General features: G+C 53.3%; 1 protein-coding gene across 1 annotated transcript in view; it reads right to left on the reverse strand.

The window, feature by feature from the left end:
• The window catches only part of Sh3tc1 (SH3 domain and tetratricopeptide repeats 1), a 32,653-nt gene extending 13,346 nt beyond the window's left edge, over positions 1-19,307 (reverse strand). The window contains exons 1-11 of the mRNA XM_059275755.1: positions 18,813-19,307; positions 14,413-14,637; positions 12,210-12,284; positions 9,697-9,824; positions 9,018-9,123; positions 7,685-7,831; positions 6,855-7,065; positions 5,750-5,826; positions 4,779-4,974; positions 1,324-1,457; positions 95-136 (exon numbers count right to left, since the gene is read on the reverse strand). Of these exons, the coding sequence (XP_059131738.1) occupies positions 95-136; positions 1,324-1,457; positions 4,779-4,974; positions 5,750-5,826; positions 6,855-7,065; positions 7,685-7,831; positions 9,018-9,123; positions 9,697-9,824; positions 12,210-12,284; positions 14,413-14,590 (1,294 nt within the window). The 5' untranslated portion in view covers positions 14,591-14,637; positions 18,813-19,307. The remainder of the gene's footprint in view (positions 1-94; positions 137-1,323; positions 1,458-4,778; positions 4,975-5,749; positions 5,827-6,854; positions 7,066-7,684; positions 7,832-9,017; positions 9,124-9,696; positions 9,825-12,209; positions 12,285-14,412; positions 14,638-18,812) is intronic.
• Positions 19,308-27,383: the final 8,076 nt, after the last annotated feature.

Genomic DNA, 27,383 nt, shown 5'->3' on the forward strand with positions numbered 1-27,383 from the left:
CCACTATCTGCTGCTGCCTCCGCCCGGTGTTCACACCTGGTACCTGAGACTCTGAGCCATGAGTAGAGGGCCCGAGCCACAGGGCACTACCTACCTCGTTGCTCCAGCTGCTCCCCCTCAGCTTCTTCTAACCAGTCTAGGAAAGAGAAAAGAGAAGCAGTCACTCTTCTACCTGTGTCCTGCCTCATGGGACCAGGTGAATGCAAGCTCTCCAGTCACCAGCACCTACGACGATCAGGGCCAGAGAATCCATGTTCTCAGATGTCTCCAGGCAACGATGCAGCACATGTCTAGCCCTGGTGCCCCATCCCCACACTCCTCCTGAGGATGCCTGTGATCCTTGTCAGCTCCTGGGCAAGCAGGGCACAGCTGCAGAACGAACCGGGCTGATTGCTCTTCACCCAAGGTGGCACTCGAGCCTCATTCCCACCTCCTTGGGTTGGCACTAACTGCCTGCTGGATTGCCACAGCAACCAAATGAGGAAAAGAGCGGAAGAAGACATAAAAACTGGGAAGTTATGACATCAGGCAAAACTTTGAGGCTTATCTAGGGGAGAGGAATTGCATTGCCTTTGGTAATTCTGGTAATTCTGGTAACTCTGGTAATTCTAGGGACCAAATGCCCCAGGCTAACCAACAACCATGGAGCCAGTTCTGTCTGGAGCTGGGAGAAGTGATTCTGACCGGCACTGGCAGAGGGGCCAACCTTGTACTGGTAAGGGTGCTGGTCATATCCAGTGGGTGCCCCAGGCTTCCCCACACTCAAAAGGAAGCTAAGGGCTCAGTGTGTCATCTGGTGCCTGGGACAGTGGAGATAGGTTCTCTCAGCAGCGAGGGCCTCAGGACTTCCTTCTTTTGTTACCAGCTCCTGATGTCTTTGGATGCTGATCCTGGTTGCCTGCACCCAGACCTGAGGGCACATTCTTGGCTTGTCTTTCCCTGCTTCCTGGTGGGGCTTTCACTGTTTCTTTGGGGATGCCCTGAGAGATGGGGTGTAGTTGCAAAGGGAGGGGAGGAAAGGTTCTCTGAGGAGCTTGGAAAGAGCCAGAAGCATGCAACTAGCACCCAACTCTCTGGAGACTAAGGTAATAGTATAGTGACTTAATGCTGGTAGGGCAGAGTGCAACTGTCATGTGTGGCCTAAAGCAGACCACTGGGCTCTACGCGCTTGCAAAACATTTGGACCACACCCTGCATCGAAGTTCCTGCTCTTCCAGGAATCTGCCCTGAGAAGACTCTAGGTTAATATGACTCAGTCAGCACAATCTTGATGTCTCCAACAGCTCAGAGAGAATAGAGGTGCCACACGCTCCCCACACCTACCCAGACTGCATGTGGTGCACACATCTGTGCCAGATGTCCTGCTCAGGAGCCGCCGAGCATCCTCATCTGAGAAGTGGCCCTCACTGCTGAAGAATGATCTTTCTTCCTCACTGAGGAAAACTGCACTTTCCAGGCTGGGAAGACAAAAAAAAGAAAATGTCATATTTCGAAGAACTAATTCTCTCAAAGCCCAGGAGGCCCCGGGGTGAGTGGGCAGAATGGAATCCGGCCAATGGAGTCGCTTGCCTGCAGGTTAACTGAGTTTACTGTCATTCCAGAATGCTGGAGCAGAGCCACGGGTCAGCTGAGCTCCCTCTTGTAAGAGCCAGGTGGCTCACTCCATTGCATTTTCTTCTCCCATCTTAGAGGACACTGCCCCCTGGGAGCTGTGTTCTCTTTTGTAGGATGGAGACCTCCAGATTCAGAATCATGATCAGCATCCATTTATCTCTACAGCTGAATTTGGATTTTTGGGATTTTTTTTAACGTAAGTCCAAATTTCACAGTAAGATCCATTTCTTCTCCTTTATTCAACTGCTGGCCATGCTCAACCACCGTGGAGACCCTAAATATAAACAAAGCCTGCCTACCTGGCGTGGTGGCCTTTAATTCCACCCAGCACTCAGGAGGCAGAGGCATGAGGATCTCTGAGTTCGAGACCAGCCTGCTCTACAGCATGAGTTCTAGGACAGCCAGGGCTGCACAGAGAAATCCCACTTCAGAAAACAACAACAAAACCCAAAGCCTGCCCTTGAGAGGACCCTTGTTGGGTCCAGGATTAAGAAAGACTTTAAGTGGACTGGAGAAACAGCTCAGAAATTAAGAGTAATTACTACTCTTGTAGAGGGTCTCTGAGTTTGGTTCCTAGACACAACCATCTATAACACCAGTTCCAGAGACTCCATTGCCCTCTTCTGTCCAAGCATCCATTTGGAGCACAGACTGACATATATGCAGACAAAACACTCATACACATAAAATAAAATAATCTCTAATTTTTTTAAAGAGATTTAGATTATAAAGATCCCGAGAAGGTGAGTGCCTAGGCTGACTCTTGAGCCCCACTTGAATGGCCCACCGTGAAACCACCGTTATTCCCCAGTACAGAACACAGGACAGGGCTCATGTGGCCATGAAGTCAGGCAGAGGACACAGAAAGGGACAGAGGGACAAGAGAAGAAGAGAGATGGAGGAGGTGATTTTGCTTATAGGAGTAAGTTAGCAGGGCGATGTGAAACTTTAAAATGCACCTCTATGAATCATGGAAACCACACCCAGCCCTTGGGCCTCCTCACAATGAGCTGCTGCTTCGGAAGCATCAGAGGAGAAGGTGGCCAAAGACAGTTGGGGTGGAGCGAAGCAGGTGCCGCCGCCGCAGTGAGTGCGAAACGCATTCTGGAATCATCTTTGGCTGGGAGCAGCATGGTGGTGATGTGAATTTCTTGATTTCTGACACTGGCCCTGGGGTTATACTTGAGATCCTGGCTTTAAGAGCCGCATACTGCAATGGGGTAAAGGATCATGAGCTGCAGAACTCATTCTCAGAGGGTCTGAAAACAAATGGAAGGAGGAGAGAGAAAAGAGGAAGCAACCAAGAGGAGAAGCTGGCCTTAGGCGTCAGCAGGTAAGGGATGGAATGTTGCTGTCTGCTACTACCTTCTCCATAAGTCTGAGATTACATCAAGGGAGAAGAAAAGGAGAGCCAAGATGGGAGACCCCAGGTTCTAGGCAGAAGTGTCAGAAAATATCTGAGTGACAGAGACAGAGAAGTACTTACAATTTCACTTGCTGTGAAAGATGATGCCACCACCCTCAAGACTCTGGGGAGACAGGGGAGAATGGACCAGACCCCATCCTTTCTAGCCCTGACTTTTGCTAAGTTCAGAACCACTGAAGCTACCAGGATCCCACACCTGCCAAGAGGTCAGGGGCAGAGGAAGCACTGCCTGGAGAGCTGTGCCATCTCTGTAATGAGAGACCAAGACACAAGCCAGGAGCCACACCATTGTTTCAAAGACCCAGCTGAGCTAATGAGGTTACAGTGTGAAGTGACTTTGCCCAGTACAGAAAGGGAGAAGCCCAAATTCTCTGTCCTGGAGCTAGGTGGAGATTCTGTGGAGGTCACCCACAAGGGGTGTAGATAGACTGTGTCCCCCATTCCGCATGCATGCGGACATTCTGATGGGGTACCAGAAAAATGCTGCTTTAAGTATGATCAGAACACAAGGTCCAGCCAGTGTCTGCTGGCTGACTGCCAGGTTCGTGGTGGGGCGCTTTAAATCGGGGGATAGAAGGGAGAGGATTCATATGGATGGCAGCAACCTTAGAAAGTGCATCTGAGAGTTGACTATGGTACCCAGTCTCCAGCAAGGCCATTGAAACACGTCCAGTTTGAGGGAGGCATGGCTACAGAGGGGATAGGAGCGGAGGACAGGGTTCTCTGCATACACCTGTATCTCCAGGCTCTTCAGCTGATGTCTTAACTAAGGCCAAGTCCAGGGAAACCAGGAATTGACCAATGGTAGGCTCAGCTAGACTCACTGGGCACTCCCCAATCACTCCCTACCCACCATTGTCCAAGGCTATACAGAGTTAGTCCAGAAATGACCAGCGCACTCCCCTGAAGGTTCCCTCATCTGGAGCAGGTGCAAACAGAGCTCTCTCAGGGACAGAACAGGGCCAGGGGTTAGTGATTAGGGATGGGATTACAGCCTGGCAGGGTTCCAGAGAACAAGGTGACAGGGAAGCGTCGCCCACATCTGTTCAGAGCTAAGAAAGGCTGAGCTGCCCTGTGCAGCCGGCCTGGGGGTGGGGGTGGGGGTGGGGGTGGGGGAGAGTGCCGGCAAATGGGATCTGAGGCCATGAGACCAGGTCCAGAAGCTTCCCAGGGCTTTATGTTGAAAGGGGGACATGAGGAACCCTCAAAATGTCTGTGCCCCTGGCACCTGGGAAGAAGGCAACCAGTTTGAGACATTGAGTCTTCGTGACGGTTACAAGCTAAGCTGAGGCAGATAGGAGCCGGCTGGATGTACAGTATGACAGCAAGTGTCTCACAAACAGACGTGGCTGAGGAGCCACCAGGAACTTGAAGGATTCAGCCAGAAGCCAGGGAGGCTCAGGCCAGGGGGCTCTGGGCTCAGCAGGAAGGTGCACTCCCCAGAGCCACAGCCGCTCAGTGGCTCTGCCTTGGCTTCAGGCTCCCACAATGGAGGCTACATCTAGCATGTGGCACTTTTCACCAGAGCATGTAGGACTGACACTGTGAATGGGCACCCTGGACAGCCACACAGTGCCCTCCCGTGGCACCCTGGAAGGGCTGAGTCAGGCTCAGTGGAGGAGGGAAGGGAGGAGTTGCCCAGGACGGTGCCCAGGTGGCTCCTGAGAGGCTAACGGAGGGTGGCAGGATCCCCGCAGGAGCAGTGTTGGGGTTCAGGAAAGGGGCCTCTGCCACTCACTCAGATGCTGAGCCCTGCATGCTGACGAGGCCAGTCCTCACAAAGCCCACCTGGCCAGAGGCCACGTGCCGGCCCACACACCAGGGCAGGCCAGGCACCTGGGCGCCGATGATCTCGATGACATCACCGACACAGAAGGACATCTCTTCGGGCCCTGAGCCCTGGAAGTCAGCTACTGCAGAGGCCAGGCCAAGCCCTGAAGGGAGAAGGCCATCTGGTCAGATCTGAGGCCCTGTGGACAGACAGGGTAGCCAGCCCTCAGGCACCTGCTGGTGTCCCTAACATGGCCAGAGGTGTGTGAAGTGAACCCTGGCTCCTGAGGTCTGAGGAGCTGGGCCTCTTTGTGGTCCTCAGAGGGGCTGTTTCATCCTCATACCAGATGGGCCACTGAGGCTCACACTGGTGAACTCAGCCCTAGCCCACCAGCCTCCAGGCACAGGACTCTGCCTCATGCAACTTGGACCTTAGGCTCTCTCATCAGTCACAGGGTTCTGTGGTCACGTAGTAGGCACAGGGACCATCTAAATACCAGCTTGCTCCACAAGGGGCAGAGAAATATGCCCCCACCCCATGCTGAGCTGAAGGGCAGCCTGCAGGACTAGCTCCTCATGAGGAAGGCCTAAGACGGGGCCAGAGAGCATATCCATCCTCCATCCTCCCCGACAGATTCTAGGCCAGTCAGCCAGTCAAGCCTAGGGTCTTCCAATGAGCCAGTCTCAATGAGGTATCCTGTGATGTGAGCCACATTCCTGGCTCTATAGGGTGTGAGAAGAGTCCCAGTCATTTCCCCAGATGCTGGGCAGGACCTAAATCTCTCTGGGCTTTAGATAATTCTGAGTATTGTAGTAGAGATTCTGGCCTCCTCTTCTGACTTAGGGAACATTCAGGACAAACACAGAAACTTCCAGAATACTAGTCCCTGCCACTTTCTTTTGCTGCCTCTCCCCCAGGGAGGGAAGTCTGATACACACCCATCAGCTGAGCACCAGGCGTCCCAGGTCCATCCATGGATTCATCGACGGGATCCCATGGAACCCTGAGAGTCCACCTGGAGCGGGGAGAAGAGGCCTGCGCTATAGTCTCAGACTGGGGACAGGTGTGTCCTACAGAATGCTCAGGAGCAGCCGCCCTTGAGGAGTCACATGAATCCCACCCCTCCTTCAACATAACTGCCCAGATGTGGGGCCCTGAGGCTGGTGTGTGTGGTGCTGCCCAGGCTGGGTGCCTCACCCTAGGGGATACTGCCACCCCTGTTACCATGAGCCCTGCAGACCTCCCTACCACCCCCCTACGCCCTACACCCCACTCCCCCCCCCCCTCAGCCCCCGGCAAAACACCTGCCCTGCCACTCTCCTGGAGCGGCCAGGGCCAGCAGTGTCAAGGGCCTGGATTTCAACTCTGCATCTCCTGGATTCTCATCAGCTGTGTGGCCTGGTCAAACTGCCCCCGCCTTGGGCCTCAGCTTCTCCAAAAATCTTAGCTGATTACTGCAGCCTCTCCTCTGTTGAGAACCTGATACTGAAGGGCAAACTCTGTCCCCATGGGACCATCATTGGCCCCAGTACGTAGGGAGTGCTCTAGGGAGAAGCTCCTCCCACTCTGCAAGGAGTGGCCTCCAGCCACAGCTGTTACTTCAAGGGCATGGTCACTCAGGAGGTGGAGTTTCTCCTTTTCCTTTGGTGGCCAGGAAGCTCTTAGCAAGCTTACACTCCATGCATTGCTGTCAACAGGAACTGCCATGTTCCTTCTCTTTGTGATCTCTGGCTTTACCTTCCTTTAGTCTTTACTGTGTTTGTGCCTCAATGTGACCCTCAAATGCTCTCTAGAGTGAGCACCGTGAGTAATATGTGCCACAGACAACTCTTTCCTCCTGGGCAGTATTGCCTAGAAGATGCCATTGCTCCTTCAAGCAGGGGGCCACTTGACTACATTTCCAGCCATTACAGGGAGCAAGCATCAGGAGCCTGGAGTGGCCTGTCATCTGTCTGTCTCACATGTCTCTCTGTGCTGGAAAAGGGTCTATGAGCCCCCACACCACCCAAGGCCTCAGGATGGAGATTCGAACTTGGTACCTACTGGTGAAATGGAGTCAAGGGCTCTGGCTCGGCCTCTGCTGCTTCCACCTTGGAGGATGTGCTGGGCGTGGTGGACGAGAAGTCTGTTCCCAGGACTGCCATTCCCAGAGGAACCCCCGAAGCCCGCCTGAGCGCCTGGGGGCCCTTCCCTGCACCCTGGGGTCCCATCATCATTCTCACACGGTGGTCGGGACACAGAACAAAGAAGGGCCCTTTGAAAGGACAGAGATGGTCAACAGTGTTACCAGCAGGGCAGTCATGCACTGTCAAACAAGAAAGCTGCCCGCCCCAGCTCCAAGGAGACCCACAGTGAGGGCAGGGACCCTGCAGGAGCCCACTCCACCCTCTTCTTCCCGGGACACTCATCTGTGGAGGCCCAAAGGAGCTCCCAGCCTCACCTCCACTGACAATGGGAGGCAGACTCAGACTCATTCTGGGCCTCAGTTTCCTACTTGTGCTATTCAGGGACAGACATGGGATTCCCATGTCCCTTTGTGTTTGGATGGTTACCAAGGAGCCTGGCCTCACCTGAGTGTCCACCCATGGCCAGGGAGGAAACGCAGCCTTGAGATTCCTTCCTGGGGACTCAAGGCCCTTCTTTTATGAGGCCAACAATCTCAAATCAGGGGCAAGGGGTTCTAGACAAAAACCTTTTCTCACCATTCTCCTCACCCCTCACCTCTTTGGGAGCCACACACATTTTTGTAACCAGTGACAGTGTCTAGAGCATCTTATGCTACATCATGCCCTAGATGTATCCTGTGTCCAGAGCTGTCCCCTACAGTATGCCCAGCCCTGTGTGATCTAACCAAGGTCACCATTGCTGCCCACCTTCCTGGGCGAGGAGGCTCTTGTGCGTCTGCTTCAAGGCATCCTTGTTTACATACATGAGAATGGCCGTCTCTTCCTCCTCACTGGGTGAGAGCAACCAGAATGTCTGGTCCACCAGCAGGTTCTCCAGGCAGTGGTGCGTGAAGCCTGCAAGGCCAAGCTTATTACCAACAGGTTCTAGGAGGGGTAGGGGACCCCAAGACCTCAAATACCAGACCTGGGGAGGACCCTGATATACTGTTCTTCCCCGGGAATATCCCAGAACCTCCACACCCTGTGGGTCCCGCTCTCACTGTCCTGGCTGTCAGGGTTACACCTGCCCACCCACTACATCTTCTGGCCTTGTTGTCCCTAAGGGTTCAGAGATGTCAAGGGTACAATGCTCTGCACACTGGGATGCCTATGCCCCAGTGTCCTCCATGCCCATTTCCATCAATCCTGTGCAGGCCTGTGGGGTGCTGGCTGTCACTGCCTGAATAGGGACCATCCCTTTATCAAGTACTACTTAGCTGGGAGGCATAGCCTTCCTGCCTTTATAAAGTCAGGGCAAATGCTGAGAGAACCCTTCATTTACAACAAATGTGGGTGGACATTCAGGACAGAACTAAACAGGCCACTGTCTTCTGGATGGCAAAGTCCTCTACTGGTTCCCAGAGGGCAGACAAAGGACAAGCTGACTCATAGAGACTGAGCAATATCCCGGCTTTTGGTGGCTCCTCCCCGGCCTGCCTAGAGGGCTAAGAAATGGTGACTTAGTGAACTCCACAGAGACGGCGTGATTGCAGGTGTGAACACATCGTTGCCATCTACAAAGTCCTACAAAGCACACTGGAAAACAACTGTACAACTGATTTTTTTTTTTAAATCTCATCTTTTTTGTTCGTTTGTTTTTGCTTTTTTCAAGTCAGGGTTTCTCTGTGTAGCCCTGGCTATCCTGGAACTGGCTCTGTAGACCAGGCTGACCTTGAACTCAGAGGAGATCTGCCTGCCTCTACTTCCCAAGTGTTGGGATTAAAGGGTGTGCCAACCACCGCCCAGCCAAAAACTCATGTTTTAAGTAAATTTACGAGTCTGTGTTGACCCACATTTATAGCTGTCCTGGATAGTATGTAGCCCTCAGGCTACAGTTAGACAGGCCTGGGCGTACCAGGGTGTGCTTGGGTGCAAGAATCCAGCCTCCCTCTGAGAAATGCAGGGAAGGGCCACAAGGCTCAGTCCCATATCCTGCAGTAAAGCCCTGGCCTCCCTCAGCCTGGCCCGTATGCTTTTGTTTCTGTTTTTTCTGGAGTATTGGGTGATGTAATGCTAGGTTTCTCCAGAGCAGCTGCCTTACCAAGAGCATGGTAGGTAGAAAACTTCCAGATTTCTTCAAAAGTCTTAAACGTCACCACGATCCGGTCCTGGTCACTGTGGATGGACAGCAGCCTGGCTGACAGTTCCTTAAGAGGAAGAGACAGTGAGTGACAATATTCTCTGTGGTCTCAGTGCATCTAATTACTAGAGAACAGGTGTGTGGCTCTGGAGAGAACTTGAAAAACGGTCCTGGTTGGGATGACAAATGCAAGGTTCATCCCTTACATTTCAAAAACTCATTATCATTATCCACCTGGGGGGGGGAGGGCCAGGGGGGGACCAAGGCTACTTCTTATTGTAAGTGGTCAGTTGGGATCCAAACACTGGAGCCGGCAGCCCAGAGGTGTGGTTTGTTGAGCAGCTTGAGGGCCAGGGCTGTACTAGGGCCTGGTGTCCATTATCTATCTGATACAGCAGCTCACTGAAGACAAAATTATAAGCATTTCCAGTGTGTAGCTAAAGGAGCTGGTTTCACACAGGCCAGGCAAATACCAAGGTCAGGACATTCAACCCCAAGTCTGTGATGGTGACACACAGCCCAGCCCTGTCCCTCACTGTCCTAGGTGACTCTACAAGCTCCGCCACCTTCCTTCCTCATCTGTCCTTGCTTTGAAGGGAGGTGTCCTACTTGCTCCCTGGGCCCCTGAGGGTTGACTCACTCCGAGCACACGGGCCACTTCCCGGCTGTCATTCTCCAGCAGGCGCAGGCGCCTCCTCAGGGCCTGCTGCAGGCTGGGGCTCCGCAGCCCACTCTTCCGCCTCACGGCCAACAGCTGCAGGGTCAGGTCTGGAGGGGCAGGAGGTGGGTCAGGCAGCTTGTCTGGCCTGATGGGGGCAATGCTTCCCACCAGCTTTCCCCCCTCAACAGAAGTCTATAATCCGACAAACTCCACAACGCCTGTAAAGGGCTGAGTGGCTGTTCCCTCCCCAACCTTGTTCTCAATTATTTATCTGTGTCATCCAGCAGGGGATGGGACCCTGGGCCATTGTTTACCTCTCCAGTCTTGGTTTCCCTAGCTGTGCCTGCCCTGCACAGGAGAAGGGGATTCATGATCCGTCCTTCCCAAGGGCCAGCAAAGAGTATCCACTCAGCAAGGGTCCCTTAGTAACTGTGACCTTCACCCTCCCACTTCCTCGACACAGCTTCAGACGTGGGTCCAACTCAAACCACCATGGGCATGCCAGGCACTCTGAAGTCTCCATACTGGCTCTTTCCCACCTTCAGAAGAGCCCCAAACACCTTATCAATCCACCACAAGTGCCACCCTTGCCCCTGCCCACCCTCTTAAGACGCATGGGGAGGGAGAGCTGAGCTGCAGCTAGTTTTTCCTGGGCCTCCCTCAGACAGTGTTATGATCCCCACTTAGCCAGAACCCTGTGCACTATGACCTGGCCTGGCTCTCAACCCCTCAGGGTAGCATGGTCCAGTGGGTCTTTCTTCATACTGCATTTGTCTACACGTTACATGCAACCATCTGGGGCTACAGGGCTGAGAGCTGCCCAGTGTGGCTGAGGTTCATATAGTCCAGTAAATCTGAATACAAGTCCTCGTAAATAGTGTCTCCACCCCTCAGAGAAATAAAATCTGTTGGCCCTGAGTGATCCTCTCTACTGCTTCAAGACATCAAGGCATCTTCAGCCCCGTCTCAGGTCTTCTTCCTGCCTTCCCAGTTCCTGACCTGGGCCAGGCCTCCCTCCTCCAGCTACCATCTCTAACGCCTCTTGCTTCAGAACCCAGGCTCCTGGACAGCCAATTTGTTTGTCCCAGTGTTTGGAAACGCTGATCAATCTGGCCCCCTGACTGCCCCTCAATCACTGGCAGCGGCCTTCTCAGGGGCTGTTCTCTCCATGAAGGATACTAAGGGGAGGGAAGAGTGAAGGAGAAGGCAGGAGAGAGAGATACTGGTTCCTACATCCTTGGGACAGTCCCAGAGCACCTCTAAACCTCTAAACCTCAGTCCCAGAAACCTCTAAAACAGAGGTTCTTGATCTGTGGGTCGCGACCCCCTTAGGTTTGCATATCAGATACCCTCCATATCAGATATCTACATTATGATTCTCACAGTAACAAAATTACAGTTATGAAGTAGCAACAAAATAATTTTATGGTTGGGGGTCACCACAGCATGAGGAACTGTATTAGAGGGTCGCAGCATCAGAAAGGTTGAGAACCACTGCTCTAGAGTCCTGAGCTGTGATCACTGTTAAAGCCCCTCTTCCCTACAAGGGCAGGCTCCGCATTTGCAATCACACAATAGTTCATGCACCCCAAGTGACCATGGGCAGCACTGACCGCCCCAAAGAAGAGTCCAAGGATGATGGGTAGAACAGCAGAAGTGAAAGTTCCATTTCAGAGCTAGGTACTGAGGCTCCCCACAGCTGGAGACAACAGTGAGGCTCCAAGGGGAGCTTCCTTAGTCCAAGTCCATATGCAATGCTCCCCAGCTCTGTCCTCAACAGATGCTAGGGTCAGGATGCAAGCTGAAAGCCTTCTGTGCGTGGGGACACTTAGAACTCGAGGCCTTTCCTTAGCACTCTGAAGCAGGAGCCTACATTTGACTTGTTCCAGATAATGGTAATGTGGGAAGCCTCAAGCGCCAAGGCAAAGGCCTGGGTGGGTACTTGGGGTCCCAAGACGCTCTACACTTGCTTATCATGTGACTTGGAATGACCCCTCTCCAAGGTCCATGTGTTGAAGTCTTGGTCCTTTGTTTGTGATGTTAGGAGGTGGTGAGGCCTTTAAGAGGGAGGGCCTAAACTGGGTATGGTAGCTCAAGCCTATAATCCCAGTGCACAGGAGGCTAAGGCAGGAGGATTGCCTCAAGTTTGAGGCCATCCTGCTTTACAGAATGAGACCCTCTCTCAAAAAAAAAAAAAAAAAAAAAAAAAAGAAACAAAGCAATTAGGGCTGAGTGGGAGCCACTGGAGAGCGGAGGGAGATTGCAGGACCTGTCTCCTCTCTCTCTCTCTCCATTCCCAGCCATGGGGCAAGTGCTGTTTTCCTGACATGCGCTCCCACTGGGACCTGCTGCCCCAGATCCAAAGCAAGGAGCCAGCCAACCATGGTGAGCAGGAGGCCCACTCTACAAGCCTACTCTGTGCTGTTACAGTAACAGCCAGTGACACAGACAGCACATCTGGCCTGTTGTGAGACTCAGGCCCTGATACTTACCTGTGGGATACACTGCCACTTGGCTGGAAGGGGTTTCAGCAACCAGCTCAGCCATACTGGGGGGAGGAGCCACATCTGCAACATACCAGGTGATTGTGATTAGAGGGGCAAGTGATTCTCCAAACAACCTGGTCCCTCAGGAAGAAGGGTTGGCACCCACTGGACTCCTTTCTCATCCGCCACCTGAGATGCCTCACGAAAAATCCCAAAGAGGGTAGGCTGTTAGCCTGGCAGCATACTGCAAGAAAGCGGTCCTAACCCAACAGCCCGGTTCTGGAAGCCGACATGGGCATCGGACTGAAACAAGGTTCAGTGGGTTGGCGTATGCAGCTCCAGACGAACTTCTTCCTTTCAGCTTCAGGACACCGCCCACGTGCCATGGCTCTGCCCACTCTCCAAGTTCAGATCTCTGACTCTGTCCCCCTTACCAGATGTGTTTCCAGATGCAAGGGCAGCATGTCTAAAATTTGCTCTCAATTCCGAAAAAATGATCATGTCTCTCTCTATATATACCCTCAGAGCGAGAGGCAGTGAACACAGAGAAAGGCCACACTGGAAGCATTCACTGGAGGAGAGGAGAAGCCGTTTACTCTGTTTCTTGTGACTTCTGCTGTGCCACCCCTGCCCTTCCAAGACTCAGAGCTGAGGGTGTCCTAACCACTGAGCAGCCTTGCTGCCAGTGGTCCCTAGGACTGAAGTTCACAGGCTGGATGAGTCTAGCCACAGTCGTTCTGATGCCACGGAGTGTGTGTGTGTGTGTGTGTGTGTGTGTGTGTGTGTGTGTGGTGCTGGTGGTGGCGGTGGTGATGGCAGTGGCGGTCATGGTGGTGGCGGCCGTGTTAGGGGTTACTTTACTACCCAACAATTCCAATTTCTAAATATCTACTCAAAAGCAATGAAGAACGGGTCTGCACAGACTCATACCCGAGTCTACATGGAAAGGGGCAGGTGAGATGTCTCTGCTGGTAAAGGCACTTGCCGCTGAGCCTGACAACTTGTGTTCAATCTCTGGGATCCACAGCCCAACCTCCAGAGGGGAAGTATCTGGCCACATGGTCCCCAAATGCTTCCCGAGCTCTCTCAGCTCTGACACTGGCAGTCTCTCCCTGGTGGCCTGGGGGTGACTGTCACGACTTCTCTGCTTATCTGCATGTTCCCTTTTGTTTTCCTGCCCAGGCCTCTCTGGAAGGAGAGCCATGACAAGCTGTGGGCTCCCCAGGCCCAGGCCCCGGCCCCACCCAACCCTCCCTTCACGGGAGGACCATTTCCTGTTTTTGAGTCAGTACTAGACCACCAGACTCCTCCTTCTTCTCACCCAGGGACAGAAGGACCAAATGACAGATCTAAACTCTGCAGATGTCCAGCCTCCACATATCAGGGTCAGAGCCAGGCCTGCCTGGAAGGTCAGGACTCCTTTTAGTAAGTCATTCACTCTGGGTCAAGCAGGAGTGACTGAGCGCTAGCATTCGGCTATCTCTAGAGGCCAGAGACAGGACAGCTGAGCAAGTGACAGTCATTCAATGCGAGGAAGCTTGAGAAGGGAGAGGGCCTGTCCTCCTCTGTTCTCTTCTCTCGGGACCCAAGGATGGCAGCGATGGGGTCCTTGGGGTTGCTAAGGTTGCCTCTCAGGTTTTTCAAATGGGGGGAAACTGAGGCCCAAGTCTAGCAGTACCCTGTGGGCAACCATGACGAGAAGCAGGCCTCCTGGGGTGCAGCTCATCTGGCTTCCTCATCGTGGCACTCAGCTGCTTGCCTGGGTAGCCACACAGCAGGAGCCACCACCCAGGCCTCAGTAAAAGACTCTGGTAATGGTTTGACCCCTGATCACTATAGAGCCTGAGCCTTGGTTTGCCTTGGGGGGGGGGCACTCCATCCTGAGTAATGGAGGCAGTCGATGAGGACAAGGTGGGATAGCACTGTGTAGACTAGTCCATCAGAGGTATTTCTGGAAAACTCTCCAGATGAGCAAGTTGGCCCCAGGGCAACTTTGCTATCACTGAAGCTCCTGGAGAGGCACCCGGTCAGCAGAGGACTCACTGGGCCTAGCTGCGCACCCAGCCCAGAAGCCTGGCCCACCCAGTGGGCCCGGTGAGCAGCGTCAGGGCGCCCATGCCCAGCTCTGTCAGCATGGAGGAGTTGAAGTATGTGTAGTGGATAGACAGGTGGACAGAACAATAAGATGGACTTCAACAGCCATACTCACCACCTCTGACTGCTGCCTTAGCCTCCTCAGGCCCTGCTCTCTCTTGACCAGTGGGCAAGCTCGCAGACACACTGTGGATCTGGTCCCCATGGCTACAGCCTCCTGGAGGTTCCTCAGAGCCCCGCCCCATGGTGGCTAGCTCCTCAGAAGTCACCTCCTCCTCCCTGGAGCTCCTCATGACACACGGTGGCCTCAAGGCCAAGAGCTGGGCATGTTGCTGGCCTTCTGTGGAGAGAGGACAGTGGTCAGCCAAGAGGCCTGTTAGTGACAGGATGTAGCTGTCAGAGCCAAGTCAAGAGAAGACCGGAAGCACAGGGTGCCCAGCACCTCCAAGAACCAGCAGTGAGCTTTGTTTACCACAGGTGATTCCCACAGGCTGCTCTGGCCACCAGACCCACAGGTTTCTGCAAGTTTTTCCACACCTCAGGCCACCTCACCCACTTCTTCAGTCCCTCACGTCCGCCACATATTTACTATGTCAGGGCCTTTGTGCAGAGGCTGATATTTCCGCCCAGAGAACCCAAACCCTTCACCAAGTGAATCCCCATGAAACTTTTCAGAGCTCCACTTGGCAACTTCCTCCCCAGCTCAGTCAAACAGTTGAATCAGGCTTCATCAGAGCCCAGCACCAACATGGACATCCAAGTCACCTCATCTGACAAGACAGGCTGAGTAGAGGTGGGGGTGCCTCCCTTCTTACTCTCCAGGAGGTCCCTGAGAAATGGCTCAGTGTCCGACCTGAGACACCTGCTCAAACGTCCTTGTAGATGACTCAACACATGTACAGGATGCTGTGGGGACAGAAATGAGCCCAAGTCTCCATCAGACACCTGTGGGTCCTGGTTTCCAGTTGCATGACCACACACCCCATCTAGCTAGGGCTGAGGGAATCAGCTCAGAGAGGGGTGAAGAGAGAAAAGAGACAAAAGGGGAAGAGGTGGAAAGAGAGAGGAAGAAGGGAAGGGGAGAGGATGCATCTCACTGAGACAGGGGAGGGGATCTCGGTTTTGTGGGCTATGTGCTTCCAGACCCCATGACTTCAGCTGGTGACCGTAGGGCCTGTCATTGTGCCTCACTCTTCCCCAGTATCATTGTGATAGAAGGACAATGTAACCTGATGACCATGCTCCTGAATGGTTCTATCATCCATCAGAGGGCACAGAGCACCAAATGCAGGTAAGTAGATGGGAGGGGCAGCAGGTTAGAGTCTATGGAGCACAGGCTAGACTCTCAGCTTTGGTAACTGTGACAGGGCTAGTCACAACACCCCCCAGAGAGGACAAAGGGCCCTATGTAGAGGTTGACTGAATGTAGTTCCCCTAGCCTTGGGGGTGGCAGAATGGTAACTAGGCAGCTGGAAAGGGAGGGAGACTCACAGAGGGGAGACTTGGGTCCCTGGGAGACAAGGCTTTGTGGAAGCCACAGCCCCACCTCTGAGAAGTGGCCTCAGTGAACCCCTGACCTACCCATCTAGGCCCCTGCCTTTCATGGAATCCAATAGGTTGGTTTATGGACAAATCCTTCTCATTCTCCAACTGTGCCTCAAGGCTAAGATCTGAGATAGGCAGATAGGAAAGAGATATATCTCATACCAAAGGGACCAAGGGGACCCTGGATCCCTACAGACACCTGTTCACCTCAACACTCAATCCCAAAGGAAAACAAAACAAAACACCCAAAATAAATAAAACAAAACCAAAGCCACAGGCACCAGGAGCCTGGCATGGCCCAGTTCTCAACAACACAGGGACAGAATTACGCACCAAGTCTACCCTCCTGTCCCCTGTCCTAGGGCATTGTCCCAGCTGGTCATGCCTGAGATCCTCCAGGGCATCCTTCAGGCATTGGCCCTGTCCCCCCTCCAGCCTAAGTCCAGCCTGACTTGTGTTCTTCCCTGCCTTGGTTTACTAAACTGTTGCCCTGGTTCCTACCACTGCAGAGGCCCACTGTCTTTCTTGCCCAGGTCTGTGAGGACTAGAAGGTACATACCCAAGGGGTAGGTGACATCTGATCCCCTCTGGTGTGACACATGAGGGCCCTCAACCAAGCACTTGATCCAGTCTCTTGATGAGTGAGGTCCTGGTTTGTAGGGTCTGTGGCTCCCAATCACTGCCCCCCTCAATTCACCATGTCCCACCCCAGTGTTCTTACTCTTCTCTCGGCCACTTGAGGTGTCCCTACCCCGCAGGCTGGCCAGTGTCTCTATAGAAGCTGACCAAAGCCCACGAAACTTACCATCCCTGGGTCGGGGGCACTCAGGGGTCTCACACAGACCTGGCATTGGGCTTAAAAAGTGTCTCTGGAGAAATGGGGCTCCTAGCTGAGGGAACTTCCCACCTGCTCATCGAAGGCCCCCAAAACTGCAATCACAGTGAGACTTAAGAGCAGAAGTGGGTCCTGTCTGCTCATGTGGAGCCATCTCCTCCCTGCACAGACCTCCACAGGCCTTCTTGGCCTGCTCCAGCGACAGAAGCAGCCCGGAGCCCAGCCAGCCCAGCCCCAGATGGTGCCCAGAAGCCTCAAAAGTACATTTACTGAGTCCAAGCAGCCAAGAGTGGCCTGCAGAGTCTCCTCCCAGCCTTTGTCTTCTGCCTAGGTGGCAGAAGCATCAGGTGACACCAAGTCAGCCACCACAGGCTCTGACCGCCAACGCCCACCTAGTTTACTGCTGGAACACGAAGACCTGGGGCCAAGCTCGGTGTGTGTCGGGGTGCTCTACACCTCAGTTTACCCATCCATAAAATGAGAACGAAAACACCCACTCAGGATGTTAGGATCAAGCAGACAGACAGCATGCTGGCTTACAGCTGGCATCAGTACCCTAGGCTGGAGGGAGGAGCCTTTATGGTTGGCCCTGCCCGTGTTCCAAAAGATCTGGCCAGAGATCATCCACCAAGGTACATCCTGAGCCTATGCTTTGCAGGACTGTTGAGACTGCCTGGAGGTGGCAGCATTCTCCACGATCATACTACCAGGAACTTCAGGGCGGGGACTTAGTTGGAAACAGGTGGTTTCAGATGAAGTTGCCCTCTGTCTTTTTGGATGTTGCATTAGAATGGGCCCAGGCCGGGCGGTGGTGGCGCACGCCTTTAATCCCAGCACTCAGGAGGCAGAGCCAGGCGGATCTCTGTGAGTTGAGGCCAGCCTGGGCTACCAAGTGAGTCCCAGGAAAGGCGCAAAACTACACAGAGAAACCCTGTCTTGAAAAACCAAAAAAAAAAAAAAAAAAAAAAAAAAAAGAATGGGCCCAATGGACTAGATGGTCATGCCAGATTAGAGTGAGTCCTCTACCTGGTACCTGGGGTTGACCGAGAACAAGACGCACAGAAAAGGAGGGCATATGACAGAGGCGGGAGCCATTTAGCCATAGCAGAGGCTGGAAGAAGCAGGAGGGACTCTGCCTTGGGAGCTCTGACTCCTGGCCTTCAAACCCTAAGAGAACAATTTCTGTCCTAGTTTGTTATGGCAGCCATGAACATGGTGACACCCTGAAGGTTTCTCTTCTGGGAAAGTGCCTTCACACACCCACATTGTGGCATTTGTGATTTCACACACTTAAGAAGCAAGAAGCTCTGTGAAACCAGCAACATGTCGACAGTCACATCTTTCAGCATCCTTCCAGTCTTCACCTTTAACCTCAGCTTAGAGGATGACCTTCACACCGTCCATGTCACAGATGTGCAACCCAAGTTTTGGCCCAGCCAGGGTACCAGCAGCAGGGGACTCTAAGTAAGGTGGCAGGAGTCTGGTCCCTCACCCTGAGCACATTTTCCTTATATCTTTGTGCCACCTGTAAGTACCTGTTCCTTTAAGTAGCTGTTCTTCCACAGTAGGGCAAAGAGGGTCAGAAAGCCCCGGAGCCCTAAAACAAGCTGCTCCTGCTGACGTCTCCAGAGACATCCGTCAGTGACCCTAGTCAAGTTATGTATTTCATTGGTTAACATAAAGAGACCCAGGGTGACCTCAGAGTGGCCAGGGCATAGCCACAGGGGTGCCACGAAGCTCCATGCTAGCACGGGCGTGCTTGTCATGGCCTGCAATGAACCAAGGCTAGAGTTCAACACTTGGAGCCCACTGGTTTTCGAATCCCATGTCGTCGCTCAACTCCCACGTCTTGCTCAGACCTCAGGGACACATTCACAAAGGGCCAGTGCGAAGGGCAGGTCACAATCAGCAGTTGGTCTCATCTGAGCAATCTTGACAGTTTGGCAGAGGCCCGGGGTGCTGAGTGCCAGTCTCCAACAGCTCCCTGGCAGGGTCCTGCCACAGCCCAACCCCAAACAAGCCAGAAGAAAGAGGAAGGTAGAATACTATTCTTAGATACAATCGTGGCAAAGGCTGGCTCTACCCACCACAGCCGACTCACCAAGTCCATACTCCCCCGTCCAGAGCACCCTTACCTGCACTCTGCTCTCCGGAGAACCTCCTCCCAGGCCCAGGGACGCAGGTGCCAGGTGGCCACTTCTGGCTCAGCTCCTTGCTGACTGGCCTACACAGGCTGTCTGTCTCCAGCTGGCCTGGACAGGCAGGGGCCGCCCACAGCTGGCTGGCTGACTGTTCAGTACTGCCACCGCCCCCTGCTTCCTGCCCCACTTCCTCCCTGAGCCTAGGGGCCTGGAGACCCAAGGCGGGCCGAGCGCTGCAAGGACTCCACTGGTCAGTTGATCATTAGCTCCTTGTGGACCAGAGCCAGGCCCTGGCCCTGCCTGCCCACTGCTAGCCCTGTGCTCTGTGGTGAAGGCTGCGGACACCCTCAGTGCTGAGATTGGGGAAGTCCACGGGAGGCGGGCCCTCAGGCCCTGCTAACCCCAGCCCCACTCTCTGTTCCCTTTTCCCATACACACACGTGCATACACATGTGTGGCCTTAGAGACATGTATGGATACACGGACCTCTCACACATTTCTGCATGCGTACACACAAAATATGCATGTGCTGCTTCTCACTCTGTCCCTGGCATCATCTCAGACCATTGATTCCAAACAGGAGCCTTCTGGAAGGGGCCAGTCTCCTCAGCTTGCAAGTACCACACATTCTTGGAGCCGGCCTATGGGGGGTCGGGGGGGACGGGGGGGGGGGGGGGAGGACACGACACACTTTACTTTCCCACAGGCTGAGAACTTCCCCATGACCCAGACTGAGGCCTGCCTCCTGTTCTCCCTTGCAGTGCCCACCCTGAAAGATGGGGCTGGGCTGCCCCCCACACTCACTAGGTGCTGTAGCTATCTTTCCTCCCTGCCTGTCTCCATTTGTGAGGCGTTCTGAGGGTGTAGGTACGCTGTGCTTCACCTCTCTCTCCAGAGAATGCAGACCCCCGGGAGGCTAAGCTTCCACCAGGCCTATTTTTCTGAAAGCTGTGTCAATAGAGGTCCCTGCAAGCCCACACCCATACATGGGTCTGGAGGCATTTCCTCTCCCGGCTATTGTCTCCACTGAGCCCAAACCAGTATCCTGTTTGTCTCAGAAGCTGCTCTCTTGGCCCAAGGCCAGGGGGATTTTCTGAGAGTTTCCCCCAGTGTGTGCAGGGCGCTCCGGGGCCATCCAGCAGGGCAAGACCTCTCTGATCCGGGGCTCTTCAGCAGGATCCTCCTGAAGTTGTGGGGTACAAAGCAGACACACACAGCTCTGATTTCCAGAGGGCCGCTCAAACCCCAGCCTGCCCCACTTGGATCCCTCTAGAAGGGCCTGTCACCTTCCTGGGCCTCAGTTTCCCCTTTGCAAAAGGTAGAGTTGGGAGGCATTCGGCTCCCACAGTTCTGGATCCACGGCATGGCTGGAATATGTTCAAGCTGTCATTGCTATGATGCTGACCCCTTGGGTAGATCATGCCATGGGAATCCTTGACAGCCCAATGAAACTGTCATCCCTGTGACCCCAACAGGCTTGATATCAAATGGACTTAGAGAGGTATTTTCCCAGTGTCTCTCAACTCAGGCAAGTACTGGAACCAGGGTCCTCGCTCCCTTATCCCCTCACTCTTTGGTATCTGGGTCCAGACAGAGGCAGCAGGCCCTATTCCTAGGAATCCCAAGAATCAGGTCCTACCTTGAGAGGTGAGGTCTCCAGACCATCACAGCCTCATGCTTTAAGCTCCAAGCCAAAAAGCAGTGGCCCCACTCCCCCACTTCAGCACATAACTTCACAGGTGCTGCTGAGATGCATTAGGTGTGTGAGTGACCAGTGGCCAGTTGCTCTTCACTGTCACCCCACCTCTCGTCCCTGCTCTTCACATTTCCCCGCCTGCTCCAGGAGGGGAAGCCATGGTTGGAGCTACATAGAAGATATGTTATCCTCCTCAGGGAGGACTCACTGACAGAAGCTAGCCTTCTGAGGCAGGTGCTCCCTGCCCGCCATTCAGGCTGCTCAGGATCCAGGCCATCGAGGCCAGAGGCACACATTTAATGAAATCATGGGCACAACTACTATTTTGGATTGCCCTGTGATTTTGAAATGCGAGAACAAGATGCATCTAAGACAGGGGGTGGAGCCACCCCTGGGAGACCATGGTGCCATTATACCACAACAGGAACAAAGGAACGTTCCTGGCCTGGCCCTCTCAAGAGACTGTAGGCTTTGAGCTGGTAGCCAGCACCCTTGTTCTCCCCAAATATAATCTGAGGCTCTGGTTCAACCCCTCTGCATAGTGTCCCCTTGTGTGGCACACTCAAAGTCTTCTTAGGAGACAAGTGTGCCATTGCAGGGACCCTCTGTTCCAGACCCTACCTATGGGAGAGTCCACATCCTGCCCACCAGGATCCAGCTGTGGCTTGAAGCCCCATAGCCATGGTGGCCCACTGTACCAACTCTGACACCAGGATACCATGACTGACTTGGACAATGATGAGAAGGCCTCAGAGGGCAGGCAAGGAGGACAACAGAGGCAGGACTTACTGGAAGTGGAAGATCCTGAGACAAATTCTCTTTGGAAACTAAGCAAAGATGGATCGTGAAGGATCTCCAAGGGGACAGGAGAGCTCCGAAAAGCACTTAAGCCTAGGTGTATCCCAGAGGGCTGAGCCTCTGGAAGCCACTCACTCCCTAACACAGACAGCTAGGAGAGGCTAGGCACCCTGCCCTGTGGTTAATCTGCACCAGACTGTATAAATATTGAGCTCAGGAGAGCAGAAGCCTCCAGCAGAGCCTTAAGATCATTCTAGAATATGAAGACAAGCATACTTTAAGGCCCAGAGAAGAAATGTGTTTAGCTTTGTTGACCATCAGGCCTGATGTGACTCTGCCATCATAATGGGGCCATCAGGGAAGAAGCTTGGTAGGCATGGCTACCCTCCACCACCACTTTACACAGCAGGGGACCAGGTCTGGCCTAGGAGTATGGTCTGTGGACTGTTCTGTTGAGGCCTAGAGGTAGCTTGGGTCATGCTGGCCTGAATACCACTGGCTCACCCCTGTGACAGACTGAACATGCAAAGGCTCAACATGGGGAAAACACCTGCTAGGATATAGGATGGGTGCTAAGAGATGGTGGGAGCGGCTGACTTGGGATCCAGGAATACAGAACTTCCTCTGCTCCACATGGGGTGGAAGCAGTCACAGCGAGGACAAAGACAGTAAAGCATTGGTTCTCTCATGGGCAACGGGCTCGAAGGACAAGGCAGCAGCTGACATCCTTCAGGATTGCACATGAGGAAACTGAGGCTTGTAGAGAGAGCCACCCTCAGCCCCTTGCACAGGAAAGAGGGCTTTCAATGTGTTTTCGTTTCAAGGGTAATTCTTAGAGATCAGCCCTGTCCATAGACAGGTACAGCCTTGGGGATGCACCCTAGTCTCTGGTCCTCCCCATGTCAAAGCTACCTAACCCTGAAACCAGCTTGTAACTCAGCAGAATGTCCTATATCTCAACAGAAAGGCAGACTCCAACCACACCTGTCAGGCAAGCTCATCCCTGACTCCAACCTACCCTTGAAGGGCAGGCTGGTGGGTCTTGAGTGCCCTTGCTGGGTGGTATCCTCTGCACAGCTAAGAACCCAACCTGTCCCTCCATGTCTGCGTGTACGCTACTAGGTAGGGCAGCATTTGCCTGGTGCTCAAGAGCAGCTGCTGCATGTGCACACATAGGTAGGTCTAGAACCCTGTGTGCCCAATAGGTGCTGGTCTGTTTATTATTGTTGGCTCTGGCCACTGGAGCCAGCCCTGAGTAAAAATGCACTCCAGCCCTGGACTGCAGGAGCTGCTCTTTGCAAAACAAAGGGGGAAATATGCTCTCAGATAACTGAGGGCCACTCAGACCAGACGGACAGACAGACAGGCCACCCAGGCAGAGGCTCACAGGAATCAGGAAGCAGTTTCCTTGCCTCTGAGAGTCCAAAGACACCTGTTCCCAGGAAAGGGCTGCCTCTGTGATGCCCCAGATTTAGGGCAGTGATACTGGCCAGTGATGTCCAGTGGTGTCCAGCATCACCCTCCAGCCTGGGAAGTCTCTGACACTGCAACTTACAAAGTCCACAATCACTTCTCTCCCTTGGGTGAGCCTCGGTAGGCCGGGTCCTAGATGTGTCACAGTGACTCCCCTGAACAGTGCTCTCCATCTTGGGCAAGGCAGTCAGAAGAAGGGTGTGGGGCCTCACACCCCATAAGGAGACAAGTACACAGGAAAACAAAAAACAAAAAACAAAAAAACAGGCTTCAGAGTCCTTCTTCTCCCTGGGTGCCCAGGCTGCCATGCCAGGGCCATGCCCCCATCCAACCTGGCAGCAAGGGAAACTCCAGCAGCTCATCCTTCAACAGTGAAGAGTGGAGATCTCACAGAATAAGGTCTCAGTGCTGGGAAGGGCCAGGTCTTTGGACAGTCTGGCCTATGGATCCTGAGTGCACAGAGGACTGAGTAGAAAGTTCTAGACTAAGACCATGTGGGTACTTCATGGATGCCACTTTCCCAGAGAGTTTAGGAAAGTCTTGTCCCAGTTCGTATATGATGCCAGGATACTAGGTCCCAAGCCCCATGGGCTCTCACTTCCTAGAGCCCCTGTGTACCTGACTCTGGATGCAGGCCTTGCCTGGAATTCCTGGCATTTCCTAGAGCCCAGTCATCCCTGGGATGATCCTGGCCATGGCCTATGCAAACATTAACCAGTCTAAGCACACACTTCCCGTGGACCTTGGAGAGAAATAGAGTTGTATCAGCTGAGACCTCCTTCTGGAAACTGAGGCTCCCAGGCCACATCACTGCCCTCTAAGGTGGGCAGGAGGACTTGAGGTGGGGATTTCTGCAGCCCTGTCCCTCAGTGTCAGCCTCAGGCTTAATGGGGGTGTGAGGGCAAGGGCCCTGAGGCCACACTGGCTGTTCCGGAGGCACAGCCAAACCTCAAGTCCTGTCAGTACACCTGCCTCACCACACATCCCAAGCGCCTTCACTTAAGTCAGGAGCCCAGTGCCAGCTGTGGGTGCCAAAGGTCCACTTCCTGGTCTCTCCAGCCAAGCACACCGCATGTACCCAGTCCTCCTTTGGTCCTGCTCTGGTGACAGCTAGATGGGAAGGGATTACTTACCTGGAGCCCCAAGCCAGGCTCGGCTCCTATGTTCTCTCCTGCCTCCTGGGGGGCATCATGATGGGGTGTGGCGCTGCAGAGACAGAGACTGAGTGGCATCTGCCGGCAAGCCCTCCCTGCATGCTCTGAACAGCAAGCCCCAAGGTGACAGCCACACCTGCACCCTTCACAACCCACGAGCCCAGCTGTGGTGTTTCCCGAGTGATGTAATGGAGGCGTGGCCAGAGGGACCACGGCTTTGATGCCAACCCAGGTGTGTACTGTGGAGTCTTCTCTCACTTGCTACAGGAAGGGGCATGCCCTTCACCTCTGCAGAGCACTGTTCATACACAAAAGACAACCTGGAGACAGACACCTATCTCCCGCTATTCACCCCCACACACAGCTCTCTTCAGAGGTGACTGAGGAAGGACAGGTTCTGGAGTCAATAGCTCAGGAGAGTCCTCTGGGTAGCTATTTCAAATTCAGCCTCCACATCTGTCTGGCTCAGTATCTGCTAGGCATGAGGGAGGGGGGCACAAAGGAAGCCATTATCACTACTGTCATGATATTTCAGCAGGGGCAAGAGTGGAGGAGATGAACCAGTGCTGAGCATCAGAGATGTGGCTGGGCCACATAGCCTGGACCACCCACCAGAGGTCCCAGTCAAGTGGCAATGATAGCCACAGGGGCCAAACAAAATAGCTCCACCCCCAGGGCTGGGACAGGGCAGGCAGTAGGCCAGAGCATCAAGTGACTAAATCTTGGCTGTAGATGGGTGGGAAGTGGCCTGGATGGGGTGCCCAGACAGCTGTGGCTCATGAAATGTGACTGCATACATTTCCTGGAAGGTGGGAAATATACAGATGGTCACGGAGTGGCTGGTAGTGCCAAGAGGTCAGAGAGTACAACTGATGGACTGATGGACTGATCAATCAACCATGGATGGGTAGATAAGCAGATAGGTAGATAGACAGACAGATGAATGAATGAATGAATGAATGATGAATGAATGAATGCATGGTGGCTCAACAGGTCCCCACCGTGATATGACTATGCCAAGAGGACACAGGCACTAACTAAAAGAGGTCGCAATGGACGCAGCTAGAACAATTTGAGCAAGAAAACGCAGCATCGGTGGATGGTAACTCAATGTGTGGTATCTGTTCTCGGTTGTCAGGTCACTACATCTGGAATTAACTGAAACCCAAGTGGCTAAGCACACCTGTGAGGGACTTTTTTTTCTTAATTAAAGCATTTGAAGTGGGAATATCTATTTTTAATCTGGGAAGACCCACCTTTAATCTGGGCCACACCTTCTGCTGGAAGCCTCTGAAAAGGACATGGAAGAAGGAAGCTTTCTTTGTCTGCCTGCTCTTGCTCACTCTGGCAAGCCCATTCCGTCACTGGAATGGGCTGCCTACTTCTTTGGGATTTTAGCATATACTGAAGACCGGTTGAGACATCCAGCCTCGTGGACTGGAAAACTACCTCCAGATGTTGTTGGACTAGCTGAACCACAGATGGTAAACCATTCTAATAAATCCCCTTTATATATATATATATATGACTAATATATAAGGTTAAACAAGGCTGGCTAGTTAAGTGTGGTGCTTTGAATGAGAATGGCCTCTATAGGCTTAAATATTTGATTTTTGTTGTTGTTGTTTGAGACAGAGTTTCTCTATGTAGCCCTGGCTGTCCTGGAACTCTTTAGTCGAGGCTGGTCTCCAACTCGGAGATCTGCCAGCTTCTGCCTACCAAGTGCTGGGATTAAAGGTGTGCGTCACCACCTCCTGGCCATAGGCTTATATGGTGGACTGTTTAGGAAGGATCAGGAGGTGTGGCCTTGGAGGAGGTATGTCACAGGGTAGGAGGTTTTAAAAGCCCACACCAAGCCCAGCGTCAAGCTGTCCCTGCCATGGATCAGGATGTAGGCTCTCAGCTACTGCTCCAATGCCACACCTGCCTGTTTGCCCCCACGTTCCCTGCCATGATACTGCTCCAATGCCACACCTGCCTGTTTGCCCCCACGTTCCCTGCCATGACTGTCATTGACTTACTCTCTGATTCTGTAAGCAAGCCCCTCATTAAATGCTTTCGTTTGGAATTTGCCTTGGTCATGTTTCTTAACAGCAATAGAAAAGTTACTAAGACAGTGTCTTAGGGTTTCTATTGCTGTGAAAAGACACCATAACCACGGCAACTCTAATAAAGAAAATATTAATTGAGGGTAGCTGGCTTACAGTTTCAGAGGTTCAGTCCATTATGATCATGAAGGGGAGCATGGCATTGTGCAAGCAGACCTGGTGCTGGAGCTGAGAGTGCTACATCCTGCAGGCATCAGGGAGTCAACTGACTGTCACACGGAGTGAAGCTTGAGAAAAAGACCTCAAAGCCCACCCCCACAGTGACACACTTACAACAGGTGTGGTCCAGATAAAAGGTGTGCCCTGCAGCCTCAAGGTCTGGATTAAAGAAAGGCATGTGTCATCCATCCAGCCTCCTCCAACAAGACCACACTTCCTCCAACAACGTCACACCTCCTAACAGTGCCACTCCCTATGAGCTTATGGGGGCCAAATACATTCAAACTACCACAGACAGTAAGTAAATGGGGGAGAACAGGCACCTGCCACCCAGTGCACTCCACAAAGGTATGTTACCCCCCCTTCCCCGACTGCAAGAGACCCAACAGTTATTCCCTAAGTGCACCGCTCATGGTGGCCTCCCTAGGACAGTGAGGAGATCAGAGCAGCCTTACCACACAGACTCACGGCCAGCAAAGCAAGGGGCCAAGGTCAGTACCAAAGCAGGATCTTGAGAACTCGTCACCCAATCTTACAAACCCACTGTGTATGTGAAACAGGGCGGGGGGACAAGTGGGGACAAGTTCTCTCTGCTCCGCAGTTAGGGAAGGCTTTTAGGACTCAATTCGGTGACTCTTGAGCAGGGTCCTGGAGGCTGCATGGGTGTCAGAGTGCTGGGCGATGTGAGACTCAAGAGGGACAAGTCCTGAGCGGACCTGACAGAGGAGAGAGGCTGAGGTAAGCCCATGCCATGATGAGAAACATCTGCAATGGCTACCCAGTCCTCTTTTTACCCCTGAGGGAAGGACTGTGGTCCTGTGGGTCACAGTGGGGACAAACAACTAAACGGGTAACAGACCTCACCAGACACCTGCACTTGAGCAACTGTAGTCCCATCCCTGTCTACTACCTTAAAACTTGACACGATGTTGTCTGACCCCAAGACCCCCTTTGTCACCACCAAGGTTAGATCAGCAGCCCTGACATCTGTCACCACATCCTTGGCAGGCAGCCAAGATCATTGTGCCACTAGGTCACCAACACTTGCCATCACAATTGCATTCACCTTTGGCCAGCAGTCTTATTCCCGGGCACTCATTTTCAGATTGCTGCCTCTGGTGTGGGGACAGGTGCCAACCCAGCTGTTTACAACACCAGCACCTTGGAAATAGCCTGG

The sequence above is a fragment of the Peromyscus eremicus genome, chromosome 10 (genome assembly GCF_949786415.1).
Source record: "Peromyscus eremicus chromosome 10, PerEre_H2_v1, whole genome shotgun sequence".
Taxonomy (NCBI): domain Eukaryota; kingdom Metazoa; phylum Chordata; class Mammalia; order Rodentia; family Cricetidae; genus Peromyscus; species Peromyscus eremicus.